Below are 13,913 nucleotides of genomic sequence, written 5' to 3'. Positions count from 1 at the left end.
TACTTGGCTAGCTAGCATTTGATTACAGAGCTCTCATTGTTCTCCAAACCTGCTCCATTCGTCCACGTACTCGCACAGTCTGAATTTTGCTGAGTCACTTTCTGCTATAACCAGACACTTAAAGCCTTTAGCCTCGTTGGCAACATCCACAGGGTTTAGCACTCAAAGCGGCTAATACTTTGATGGATAACCTTTGTTAAAAAACACTTTGATTGTGACACTTCTCACATTTTTTAAGCACAGCGTCTATCCCATTTATCTCCTAACATCTCCATTTTTGTTGTAATGGTGCTCACAGTTAACAGGTGTTTTAGCAACTTCAGATCCCTCCAATGTTATGTTAGCATGCTATGTTAGCATGACGCAGAGATTTGTTTGAAGAGTATGCTTTTTGTTGAGATAAAAAAAAAATGATTCTCTTGCGTCTTTTCAAAATAAAAGAATCAAATCCTTGTGATCAAATCCCTGAACACTGTAAACACAGCCCACACATTTGAAACCGAAACTTAAGTGGTGGCTCTCCCAAACATACAGCTCTGCATTAAAAACACAAAGGGGGGTAAAAAATGAAAACAGTGAGTACAGTGAAATGAAAACACTCTGCACCAAGTTAACAGACTAAAATCACAGTGTTAAATGTTTTTTCTGCTAAAGGGGAGCTACAGTTTGGCTTTGTTTAGCTGTAGTGTAGTTGGTGACTTCACAGGGTTCACATAACATGAAGGTTTCTTGGGCATTGTTGGTTTAAAGATCAACTGTTTGGGATATTTCCTTAAAAGTCACACAGTTAAAACATTTTAGGGGAGTTAAAATTTGACAACACTTTCAGCACCTTTGACATCAAAAACCTTCAAGCATGAAAAATAAGTGCTGCCTGATCAAGTCTCAGAAACTTAAATTTTGAAGCCATAACTGGAGGAGAAATTGTCTCTCTGTTCCTTCTTGGAAACCATTAAACAACCATTAAATGTTATAAAACATCTTCTTATGATATCAAGCTTTAAGTAGGCATGACCATTCATTACATGAGCCTCAGGCACTTTGAGCAGGGAAATACAATAACAAGTCATATGAGTGTTTGCATTCCAGCATTATGATAACTTTGATTGGCAAACTTCTTCACAGACAGAGATTTCTATAAAACTTTGGCCTCAAAAACTTAAACAGTCAGCCGGTCACTGCTTTCACAGGGTTGGTTTCTATGACAGAGGGTTAGAGCAACACTAAGTTGTGATATTGAGAAATATATCCTTGGGGTGAGTGTGTAGACAGATAAGTTCTGCACCATCCTCTCTGAATAAATGGTAGTAATGCCCCAAAATATACCGCGAAAATTTAAAAGAAATGTATTTTTTCACTAAATTTAGACTAAATTCTCTTTAATCACATTATTTTGATCAAAATCTTACTTTTTTTCTTCCTCAGTTTGGCCTCTTAGACACCGATGAGATTAGAGACAGATAATCTTATTGAAAGTAAGAAAACCAAAATGATATTCAAGATTTAATGTTACCAGAATAAAGTCGTAAAGCAACAAGAATAAAACTGAAATTTCATGAGAATGAAATCATAATGTTAGCAGAAAACACAAGTCGTAATGTAACCAAAATAAATTTATACTGTTACCGGAATAAAGTTTAATTTTGTGAAAAAAATGTTAGCAAGATTGAAATCTTATCACTTCAAGAAAAACTTTTTTTTTGGGCAACTGTTTAGTCTGTATTTTATTTTGAAGGGACAGATAATTAGAATCCCCACCTTCACTTTAAACGAGAAATCTGGATTACTCATGAAGTTACGCTTAAAATACATTTTATTAAAGACCATAAGTAAACTTTCTCACATTATTCTCGTAATATTATAACTTTAATTTCTGAGGTTCTTGGTTACATTACGACTTTATTCTTGCTATATTATGTATTTATCCTGAATACTAATCTTTTTTCTTCCTTAATATTGCTCTAATCCTCCATCATCATCAAATCTGCAGCAGTAAAAATCTTCTTTCTTTCTTGTCTGCTTTTAAAGATTTTGATTAAACAGGGAAGTGTTCAGTCGTACGTTACCTGCAGGTTAGCTTTTTTATTTAAGAAAAGCTGGCTCATGCTTCTTCTCTTGGCACTTACGATGCCACACTGAAGGACTGAAACACAGAGGTGACGTACGGGGAAAAAAGACAAGGAGGAACCTTGAAAATCTGCTGCAGGAAGCTCTGCAGTCAGACGACAGTGGATGCTTCACTGGTTTGATTTCCAGCTACAGTAGAGAGCCGATCAGTCGCCACACTGATCCTTCTGAGCCTGTTTCTTCCCCTTTCACGTAACAAAAACTGTCATATTAAGGGCTACACTGGTGGAGAAAATCATCACAGTTTGGGCTGAAACTGCCACGATTATCTGTCAGTAGAACAGAATTCAACATAAAAACACCTCATTAGACTCTCATTACGTTTAACCTCCCAAGGCTCAGTAAGATTCTGCTTTCTGGGCCGTAGTTTCTATCTACAGTGAGCGACAAGGGTCACATGATCATCTGGGCGCTATTTCCTGCATCATGGCGGGCAGGTGGATGGTTGGGCACGAGTCTCTGTGTCTCAGTTTGAACATCAGCTGCTCTTTTTCCTGAGAGAGGTTCTGGTTGGTGATGGCCTGTCTCTCCAGCACCACCTTCAGGTTCTGCTGCTCCTTCGACAACTGCCTGAAGATCAGAGAACAGGAAACATGAACATCAGAATCAAAGAATTCCAAAAGAAGCTGGGACGCTGTGTAAAAAGCTGATTTCTGCGTTATGCGGTGACTTCCACTACAGAGTCATGTCTGTTTTTAATACAGTACAGAGATTTCTCCAGGTGTTTTAAATCTTTGAAAATTATTTTAAACTGTAGATGATGAAATCCCTTTACTCTATTCTCAACATGTATTCTCTCAGAGAGCAGAGTCTCCTTTTAGACCCAGTCATGTGACCAACCTGTTAATAATTAAGAGATGTTAGTTAAGACATTTTCCCCTAGCTGTTTTTTTAAGCTTAACACAACTTTTTAATTTTTTTATTGTAGCTATTCTAAGGCACAACATTCAAAATGAGCAGATCCTCACCATAAAAAAATAAAATTTAACAAATTCAACTTTTAACATGTTGGCTTTTCAGTATTTTTGGGTGAGTTTTGGTTTCAAATGATCTGAAAACCATCAAATTCTTCTTTTATAGACTTTTAACTCTGTTTTAAGGGACAATTTTGAGATCTTGAGTTGTGGGAATGAGGCTAAATTTCAGAAAATAAGAGTTGTAATTTGTAGATCATTTAGAAGCCCCAGGTTAAAAAGGAAAAAATATATAGTTTCTTAATTTTTCTCGTTTTCTTCTATAGAGCTGTCATGTCTTTATCATGCATTCAAAGTGAATTTATGGAGGCGGATTTGGCCAAATACACAGCTCAAAAAAGTCAGAGGAACACTTTGAGAACACATTAGATCTAAATGAGAGAAAGAAATTACCTTGGTCATCTTTCATTTTATAAGTTGATGATGTATCAGTAACAAAAGATGCCACATAATTTGATGGAAATGGAAATGATCAGCCTATAAAGGAGTGAAATCAAAGACAGCCCATATATGGAAGTGAGAAAATGATGCAGCAGATGTTTTCATTTTGCCCAATTGTTATTGTGGCTCCTCAAAATGATACTCAACAGTTTATTTGTTTGTATGTATTCCCTTAATGAGACAACAAAGCAGCTGAAACTGATTAAAAAGTGTTCCTCTCATTCTCTGGAGCAGTGTAGTTCAAGCCTACGCCTGACTCCCGTCCTCGACTATTTGCGGCATGTCTTCAGACACTCACGCTCCTGTCTAATAAACCCCCCACTCAGAGTCTGTGACCCCCTATGAGGGGATGTAAAGACGGATTATCAGTCTACGACGTCATCATGAAGATGCGCGTGCATCTTGACTGCATAAGCAGCATTTAGCTCCATTCATTAAGACGAGTTAGCGTTTTTTAAACACTAAATTTAACCTGTTATTGGCATAAAAATGTATGGTTGTTCTGTGGTCAGTTTTTAGAAACAATACTTTACAACAGAGGCAAAGTCTAGCAAGTTGTAACCGTCACAGAGCAACCGGTGTTTTGGAGTTAATAGCAACCATGCTAACTGGTGACTCTCAGTTGACAGCATCAGTGATTAACGGCCGAGAGTCACCAGTTAACAGGGTCACACTTTATGCTGAAACACCAGCGAGGTCTACGGGTGAATAATTAACTCTGGACGTAGTTTTCTGGTTCTTTTGTTATGAACCTGGTCTCAGACTCAGCAGGCTGTGTGCTTTTTGGTCTAGGAGGGTTTCTGATTTATTGACACACGTTTACGTCCTGGTCTGTCACAGTCTGGTAAGTATCCACGGATAATACAGTCATGTGCATTCTAGTGAGAGTTGTGTGTTTAAATTGCTCTCTAGGTACACGCCAGGTTTCTTAACTAAAAACATCTGTCCACCTAATATCTGTCCACTTGCTGATCTCTTTATCAACTCACTGCTGTTTCACAAACCTGGGAGCTGTTAACCATCCATATAAGTGATATTTAGTTTAAAATGTGTTTTTTGGTGGTCAACTCCTCCACGTCAGTAGACAAACCATTATACTCTGCAATGCTTCTGCACGCAAGTTTGCATACGTGCATCCCGCATTGTTGATAAACAAATAATCCCTCTATATGACCGCAGACATCTTAAAACTCCAACAGCCCTGAGGAACTGGGTCACCAGCTCCACTGATTGGGTGAAGACTGTCCAGCGGTCTAGACTGCTTCCTATGGGGTTCACCCTTAAATGGGTGGCCTGGGTTCAGATCCAGTCTGCAGCATCATCCTAGCAGATCACTCCTCACTCTCACCCTGTTTCCTCTTCTATCCACCGTCCTTCCCCGTCTGATTAAAGGCATGAAAAGCTTGATAAAAATATCTAAACCAAAAAATCTCTGCCAACGACCCAGAGACGACCGTTGGAGGAAAGGATCAACCTCTCTAAGAATTCCTCCCAAGTCCAGATTCCTTTTAAGGGCAGGCTTTAAAATACCACAAAGCTAAATTAATATTCTGTAAATTGAGTCTCTGTTAATAAAATAGTTATGAGTAGACGTTGAAGAGCCAGCAGGTGGCGCCAGAGTCCCGCATCTCAATCTGCAGTCGGTGATTTAAAGGAGACACCTACTGAATGAGAGTCTGACAGTTTTCTATCCGAACGTTCAGATCCTCGTTCTGCTGCAGGACGTGGATGATCTGATCCTCCAACGCCAAGTTCCTCTCCACCTGAGAAACAACAGAAGAAGAAGAAGAAGAAGAAGAAGAAGAAAGTGATGTATAACTGTTTTCAGACATATAATTGGATCACACTGATCTCCTCCTGCAGTCTCACCAGAGCGTCCATCTGCTGCAGCTTCTTACTCTGCTCCTGAACTCGCTGACTCTTCATCTCGATGACGAACACCAGAGACTCCTGCTCGGACTCCCAGAATGCACCTGGGCTGCCATGTGCCTGCAGGATGGGAACAAGATGATAGGATTTTCTTCCTCTAAAGTCATTTCTTTTGATCTGGACTTGATAAAACGCAGCTGATGGATGGAAACTCACCTGAATGTTCCTCTGCAGGTCTTTCTTAAACGTGGATTCTTCCACTCTCCTCTTCAGCTCGTGGTACACCTGCAGCTCTGACGTCAGCTGCGTCACCTGCACCTAAAGTTACAGCAGGAGTTTGAAATTAAAGCATAAAAACAATGTTGGTGTTAAAGCTCTGAAAGAAGACATGTTTGAGCATGAAAGGTGTGTGAAATCTTTCTCTACCTTGAGGTCGTTCTGAGTCACCTGAAACTTTTCTTTAAGTTCAGTTTGTTCTTGTTCGTGTTTTTTCTGCAGCTCTGCAGACGAAAAGACAGAAACACAAAGTGAGTTTATCCTGAACACCTTTGGTGCATTCATTTCTGGCAGCAAGTTTAAAATCAAGTTTGTTGACTTCATTTGGGTCAGTAGGTTTCGAAGCTACATAGAAACAAAAATAAGAGAAAGAACGAACGTGATTCCACTGAAATGGGTAAAACCCTTTCATGAAACATCATGTTATCAAACAGCAGAGCTAATGATTTCTTTCATCATCATTTTATGTTGTTAATATTCTCAGGGGTTATTAAATCATTTACTAAGTCTACCTCTGTTAACGCTCGTCACATTTTACCCAAAAAGCCGTCTTCAGTTTGTGATTTTTCTCCATTTAATGATCCTAAAGACGCCAAAGACTCGACGCTGACTGTCAGACGTGATAAAGAGGAGCAGAAAATCCTCAGATCTAAGAATAAAAATGACAAATGTTTGACTGAAATGATCCATATGTTCTCATCTACCTCTTGAAACTTCACAATCTTTGCAGGTTAAAGATCATAAACAGAAAAGGATGCAAAGACGTTTGCTGTTTTGCTGGTTTTATTACAACTTCTCATTCTCAACCTTGTTTTGTGCCTTTGTAAAAAAAATAAATAAATGACGGCACATCAATCCTCTGAATGCGGCTTTGTCTTCCTTTCTCTTGCTCTTTCCTTAAGGAAATGGAGAAATAATGGAAGGTGGAGTGTACAACTTCACCCATGCTGCCTCTGCCAACTCAGACTCTTTAAAGAGAGGGTATTGTGCTTTTTTCAATCTTTATTCTGTCCCCCTAAGGGCCCCTAGTATCTTTACATAATTAAAACGTAAAAATGATCTCTGTCTTTCTCTCTCTGGTGTTTTAGAAAACCCTTATTTCAGCCTGTCTGAAGCTCTGTGTTTTAGCTACTGTCTCTTTAAGGCTCCCTGCTTCATGAACCCCCTTCAGAAGGGGCGGAGCTATGGGCAGACTTTGATGTTTGAAGTTCATAAAATCGGAGCATCTCCAAATTTGTAGTAATAAAGAAACTTTAGGAGTCTGTTAAGTCCCCAGCTTGCTCACACGTGATTGGAAAACAACAAAAAAATAGGGCGGGGCTTTCTCATTTTCAGTGACCCTGTCGAACCAACCAGGTGTTTTTTCCAGGGATTTTACCAGTGTTCTCTCAACGCTCGCCGATTTAAAAAAAGGTAAACTCGCTGGGGATCGATAAAGCCTCCTGATCAGTCCAAAACAACAGGGAAGATGCTCCGGTGGAGGGTTATACTTCAAGATCGCTGACTGGCTCATTTCACTGTCAATCAAAAAGGGATTCGGCCTCAGACAGATCATCCAATCATCATGCAGAAGCCCAGCGTCCAGGCCAGCCCACTGCCTCATAGACCCCCAGAGACGCTGAGCGTCCGATGGGCGGGACAAAGCCCAGCGTTTATCCAATGACCGTCCAGTTTCCACAGTGGAACAACCCACTCTACACTTCCCCGCTGAAGTCAGAAGATGCTCAGCGTCCGCCTGTGTTAAAGCGCTGAGACGATGTGGGGATGAATGAGAAGGAGGTGGAGCCAGTTACCTGTGATAGGAGCTGATTCTGAACAAAAGATGAAAGAATTCTAGCTTAGATTTTGTCAATGAAATGTTCACACAGCAGAACATATCACCACTTTTTTTAGGGACATTTTAGAGGAAGCTGAGCTTCCCTTGCAGTCTAAGAGCAATCGCCAATGCTTATTTTACAAATCTGCTGTTGACAGAACTGTTAAAATTGGAATAAGACCCACTGTTTGCTCCCAGTCTTCTAATTGAATCTAAAAAATTATCCAGCTACTTTGAATCATCGTCCTTTTGGAAAAAAAAGTCTTTTGGGGATTTTGAAATTAGAATCCTGGAGAAAAAATGGCCCAAAAACTCACTTTCTTTCAGGATTTAGGAAAAAAATGTTAAAATTCTGACTCCCTATTTACATCCTGCAGCACAATTTTGAAATGTAAGTCACGTTTCTTTGACTGGAGAAAGAAGTTTGACTTCTTTGTCTCCGAATTTTGTCTTCTTTAAAATTTTGAGATTTAAGTTTCAATTTTGACACTTTTCTAATAAATCTATCAGCATTTGTCATTAAAGCTATCATTCTGGGAAAAAAAAAATCTGGATATATACTTAAATCTCAGAAATCTGAGAAAAATAGTTGAATTTCGAAATTAAAGTATGAAAATCAAACAGTGGAGTATCTTTACATAATCAACACTTAAGAATAATCTCTGTTTTTCTCTTTCTAGTGTTTTGGAAAACCCTTATTTCAGCCTGACGCTTTATGTTTTAGCTACTGTCTCTTTAAGGCTCACTTCACAAACCTCTCCTCTTCTGTGATTGGCCAGCTTTCTGGGGGCCTGTCAGGAGCAGAGCAATGAGCAGACCTTGGTGTTTGAGGCCCCATCCCTCCAATGTGTCATTAACCAGGTGGAGGATCCCTGTGATGATCTCCTCATGTCACCAACAGAGTGTTTCGATCAGTTTACAGACAGATTCAGGGATTTCTACCACATGTGAACATGTAGGGGTTTGAAAATCTGCACACGCTCAGTCTGATTATTCAGCATATTTATTTGACATATGTGTTTGAAGTGTGGGAAAGCAGAATACCCCCTCTTTAAACCTGGACTTTTAAAGATGCTCTCTAAATAAAGATGATTACTAGAACAGAAGCTTTCATGCAGGAGGAAGCCAAGAGTTTAATTTCAAAGTTCTGCTGACCAACAGCTCCAACAGGAGCTGCAGCTAATGACATTTCCAGGACAGATGAAGGTTTTTAAAACATCCCGTTCAGACATGAAGATTCACTGATACCATTTAAAAACTCAAAGTTTGTGTCCGTATATTTTTACCGTCCAAGCTCCTCTCGTGTTCTTCTTTAGCAGTTATACTTTTCTGTTCGTGCAGCGTGTTGAGGTCAGCCGTCGTCTCTGTTTTCACCTGAAATAACAGGAAAGGGTTTAATGACGGTTATCAGAGGACGACTGAGGTTTCACAGGGCACAGAGGTGTGTCCGGGCTCTCTGCAGGGTCACGGTCGGGACAGATTCAGATTAAATAAAACTCCTGGCTGCAGACTGAGGCGGTCAGGTGACCTCAGCTGAGCCAGATCAAAGGTCTATGAATAACTCCTCAGGATGAGTTTCTGACGGTGGAGCAGATTTTTCTCCCTCTGATGATTAAATTACAAACTCCTATCTTTAAATCAGGAGACTGAAGTCTGAAATAATGACCTTAAAGCTGATTTATCCTCGTTTCCTCTCCTCACCTTATCCAGGATGCTCTGCACGAGGGCGCAGACCTCCACATCCGCGTGGTCCTTCAGTAGCTCCGCCCTCTCCGGGTTCCCATTGGCTGACAGCACCTCCTTTAAAATCCTCATCTGCCACTCGAAGCGCTCCAGCTGCTTCTCCAGACAGACGTCCAGCTCAACTGACGCACATTTACCTGCAGACGGACACAAGACAACAGACAGCAGCTGTGAGGAGCTTTCAGGTGATCCAGATTAACTTTGAAGAAACAGGATCAAAGAATAAAGAGATGAAGTGATCCTGATGGGAAAAGGTGGATTTCCAGATCCAGATAAAACATTTTGAAAAAAAAAAAAACACCCAAAGAAATCATTAAAATTGTTAGTTTAATGTGACATAAGCTACATTTTTCACACTTTAAATAATAATTAAGTTTTTTTTTTACTCAAATTGGTTGATTTTTAAAACTTTCAAGTCAAACAACCCAAATTTAGAGTGCAGTAAAACACTTATATAATGAAAATCAAAGTTTCTAGAGCTCTCATAATAAACTTGTTATTTCATCGAGTATTTCATAAATATTTCAATGAGTTACCAAGTTTGCTACTCATGAAGAAAATCTTTAATTCAAGCTTTTAAATCGCAATTATTTACTGAATTTAATAAAACTTGAACATGAAAGAGAAAAGAGGTGTGCTCTCCCCGCCTGAGCTTTTCCTCTGCACCACTAAGCTACGTTCCCCTGACAAGTCCAGGAAAATGTCTTATTTCAAGATATAACGTATAAAAATAATGACACCTGAATTGCTCTTAAAGGGTCCACAATAATCTGCCACTTGAATAAGAAATGTTAACTTTATAATTTTCTTGAACTTCATTACAAGAAAACTAGCATCAATTTTGTTTTCTTGTCACAAGCAACCAGTAGCTTTTCTGTCTTTAAATTTCTTGGAATACAACATTTTTCTGGGCTTGTGAGGTACATGTGGCTCATATTAAGATATTAGACAAAAAAAGCCTATTTTTAGGTTTTTTAAGTGTTTGCTCATGAAAGACATGAGGTGTGCCCTCCCTGCCTCGACTTTCCTGTGATATGACAAAATTTAAAACTAAATGAATGTTTTTGTCTTGTTTCAGGTAAAAGTGTCTCAAAAGACTCCCTTAAAGCTAGATTCTCCAGACAAGGCCAGAAAAATGCCTTCTTCATTAGTTTCTTCATTAGTGACAATATTCTCTTTTTTTAAAAAAGAACTAAAATGTTTGTTTTGCTTTAATTAATTAGAAGATTTTATTCAATTATTACAAGCAATTAAGGCATTATTTTGGGTTCTAGTATACTGTGTAAATTAAGTCTAATAAGATAATTTCTCCTGCTTCACTCTCATTTAAGAACACATCATGTATTGTTTGCCATTGGGACATATAAATCATTTTAACCAGTACAACAAAAAGTCTATCTGAATCAAACTACGAATTATACCTTTAAATTAGATTAAATTGGATTACAGTGGACTAAAAAAGGTGCCTAATTTTAGGGTTTTTTTTAAGTGTTTGCTCATAATAGACATGAGGTGTGCTCTCCCTGCCTTGACTTTTCCTGTGAACTGATAAATGTATTTCTTATTTCAGGTAAAAATGTCTTCAAAGACTCCCTTCAAGCTAGATTTTTTCAGACAAGGCCAAAAATGCCTTATTACTAGATATCAAAAGACAAAAATGATGCCAGGTTTGCTTCTTTTTTATGTGTCTTCATTTGGGACAATATTCTCTTTTTTGAAAAAAAATAAAATAAAAAAAACAAGAAGCTATCACGTTAGTTTTGCTTGATCTATTAGAAGATTTATTCAATTGTTACAAGCAATTAAGGTCTTATTTTTGTAAATTAAATCTAATCAGATGTTTTCACAAGAAATTCATGAAGAGCTTTTGTACCACAAGGACATGAAAGAAAGTGGAGGTGTGCTCTGCCTGCCACAGGTGTTGGTATTCATATTTAAAAGACTGGAAGGTCCCATAACAGAGACATATCTCCTGGTTTAACTTGTTACATGACAACAAAAATTTCTTATTACAATTTTTAAACCTTTAATTATCAACTGTTGCCTGTATAGTTGATTTTATGACCTCTCTGTTTTGTTTTGGTCTATACTTAAATGGTTGGTAGCTTGAGTTTTGGAAAGCACTCTAAAATGTAAAGTTTCTCATTACTTGGTTTTTATGGGTTTCTTCTTTTAAATAAAATATTTACTGATTGAATCAAAAATACAGATAGTTGTTGTGTTAAATACACTCATGGGGAGGTAAAGGGTTAAACAGAAACTGCTGACAGATCTACTGATAAACCTTCAGGTTGTGCTTTTGACTGTAATTTGAATACAACCCAACAATTACATCATGGACAGGTTCAAACACGCTCACATGCTCACACACACACACACTCAGTTTCAGTGACGTCTTTGGTTCAGAGTTAATCATAAACATCTCCACCGTCATAAACATAATACAAAAAGTTATTTAGACTGTTAAATCTAAACAGAGAGGAGGTTATAAAGTGTTTTAACTCTGCAGAGAATCAAACAAACATGGAGAACTTGTTATGACTTCCCGGATGTTTACATTTTACACAGATAAATGGTTTCGTTTAATTAAAAATCAGATTTTTTAAGCTTTTTTTAAATTCTTTTTCCATTTGATTTGATATTTTAGTGATAATCAGAGTGGAGGTGAAACAGGTCGCAGCCTGCCTCCAACACTGCATTGATTTCTAAACAAAGAGCAGCTTTGGCTTTTTCTTCTGCTGCACTTTGTCAGTTAAACACAAACACCGGAGCTCTGTGATCATTCAGGAGGCGAACAGGAGGAGGATAAAAACAGAGAGGGTGGAAAATCACAAGATGTAATAAATCTCAGGTGGTTTTTTTTTTAGCTGTGCACTGAAGGAGTTTTCATTCAGCTGCATCTGTTCAGTGATATCGGAAAGAGAGGGGAGGCTTTGTGGGGTTTACTGGATCATGTGTTTTGGGTAAAATGTACAATAAATGAGTTCTTATGAAGCTTATTGCTGTAAAAGATTAAATATGAAACATCTGAGAGTTATTGGATCCCATGTCTGTGAGAATAAAACAAGTTTTGTTTTGGTAACACGAAACAGCTTAATGTTCGGTCTTCATCACGGCACTAAAATTAAAGTTAGAGCAATAAATATGAAGTCAATGCAACCACAGAAGAAAATCATAATGTTGAGAGAAAAAAGTCCAAATTATGATTTCATTTTTGATAATTATGGAAAAATTCTTAACACAACAAATTATATGACGTCGATAAGTCATACCTTGAGATCTAAATTTGTAATAAAAGAGAAATAAGAGATACAATGAGATGATTATGAGATTTAAAACAGGAAATATGGAATACAGGATTAAAATATCATAAAATAAAGAAAGAATAATAATTTTATTAATCATGATGGGAGTAAAAAAAACATTAATATGAGAAAATTAGCCATGAATAGAGAACAAAAATAATCTTCAAAATTAATCATAATGAGAAAACTGCTGATAGCAGAGATATAGAATGTTATATATAATTAATAAAATGACATAATAAAGGGTGATAAATCATATCTATCATATCTTGAAAAAAATGATAAAAAAAATCTCAAAGTTTAAGATAAAACAGTTATGAGACTTAAGGGTCCCATATTATGCAAAAATCACTTAATTAAGTCTTTAAGTGAACCTCCTCCCCACCCACTTCCCTCCCTGCTACTGGAGAGAAATCTCTCCAGCCACGGGGAGGAGAATGCCAAAGTTGAAGAGCCATCACTGCTCTGTTTTTGGCTGTAAACAGCCACATAGTTCCATGCACAAGCTTCCCATCTCGGAAGAAGACAAGACTAAGTGTCTGGAGATCATTTATCAGGAAATGTGCCAGCTACACTCAGTAAAACTGTGCATGTGTGAGATAGTCACTTCACGGCCGACTGCTTTTCCAACTTTGGACAGTACAACAGAGGGCTAGCCAATAGACTGGTCCTGAATCCAGGCGCATTACCAACCATCCACCAACAAACCTGGGACCCTGGAAATGTGAGTATTTTAAATGCTGTGTGCTGTGGAGCAGATGGAAGAGCTTTTCCTCAGTGTCCCCCCTGTCTCTGTGTTAGCTTCAGGATGCTAACTTTAGCAACGGTTAGCCTGTTGTTTTAGCCTGTAGTGTTACGGTAAATGAGCTTTGCTGTTTTCTAAACATTGTGCACTCAGAGCTTGTAGCGCCGCTCTCAGTGACGCTGAAGAGCGGGGCACTTTCAGCGGTGACTCATTTACATATGAAGGCCACGCCCACTTAATCAGAGCGTTCTGAACAGAGGGGCTATGAGAGCCTGGAAACAATGCTGCTGTTCTTGATTTATTGCATTTTTGACCAAAACATGTTATTACCATTTCATGAAGACATCAATGATCCAAATTAAACTGCAGAAAAGGAGCAGAATATGGGACCTTTAAGATGTCTGTGGCAGAGACTCAGGAGGGGGATGAACTATAGGCCCCTGTGGCACAGCCTGAGCTTTTAACCTTTTTTTCCCCCCTTTAGGTTGCTTTTATTTTTATACTTTAAGTAGTTTTGAAACCAGTACTTTTACACTTTTACTTTAGTAAAAAGCTGGAGTTGATACTTCAACTTCTACAGAAGTCTTTTTAAACCCTAGTATCTATACTTCTACTTG

The 13,913-nt window shown here is 38.2% G+C and overlaps 1 protein-coding gene across 2 annotated transcripts in view; it reads right to left on the bottom strand.

The window, feature by feature from the left end:
- Positions 1–249: 249 nt before the first annotated feature.
- The window catches only part of ccdc69 (coiled-coil domain containing 69), a 33,046-nt gene continuing 19,382 nt past the window's right edge, over positions 250–13,913 (bottom strand). For both annotated transcript variants that reach the window (XM_074674798.1, XM_074674799.1), the window contains exons 3-9: positions 9,205–9,383; positions 8,790–8,877; positions 5,838–5,911; positions 5,628–5,729; positions 5,412–5,531; positions 5,208–5,305; positions 250–2,697 (exon numbers count right to left, since the gene is read on the bottom strand). In XM_074674798.1, coding sequence (XP_074530899.1) covers positions 2,529–2,697; positions 5,208–5,305; positions 5,412–5,531; positions 5,628–5,729; positions 5,838–5,911; positions 8,790–8,877; positions 9,205–9,383 — 830 coding nt within the window. In that variant the 3' untranslated portion in view covers positions 250–2,528. The remainder of the gene's footprint in view (positions 2,698–5,207; positions 5,306–5,411; positions 5,532–5,627; positions 5,730–5,837; positions 5,912–8,789; positions 8,878–9,204; positions 9,384–13,913) is intronic.

Source organism: Halichoeres trimaculatus, unplaced genomic scaffold (genome assembly GCF_033239565.1).
Source record: "Halichoeres trimaculatus isolate MK-OKI-2021-1 unplaced genomic scaffold, fHalTri1.1 fHalTri1_scaffold_7, whole genome shotgun sequence".
NCBI lineage: Eukaryota > Metazoa > Chordata > Actinopteri > Labriformes > Labridae > Halichoeres > Halichoeres trimaculatus.
The sequence above is the reverse complement of the archived record's forward strand: the minus strand, read 5'-3'. Positions and strand labels throughout refer to the sequence as shown.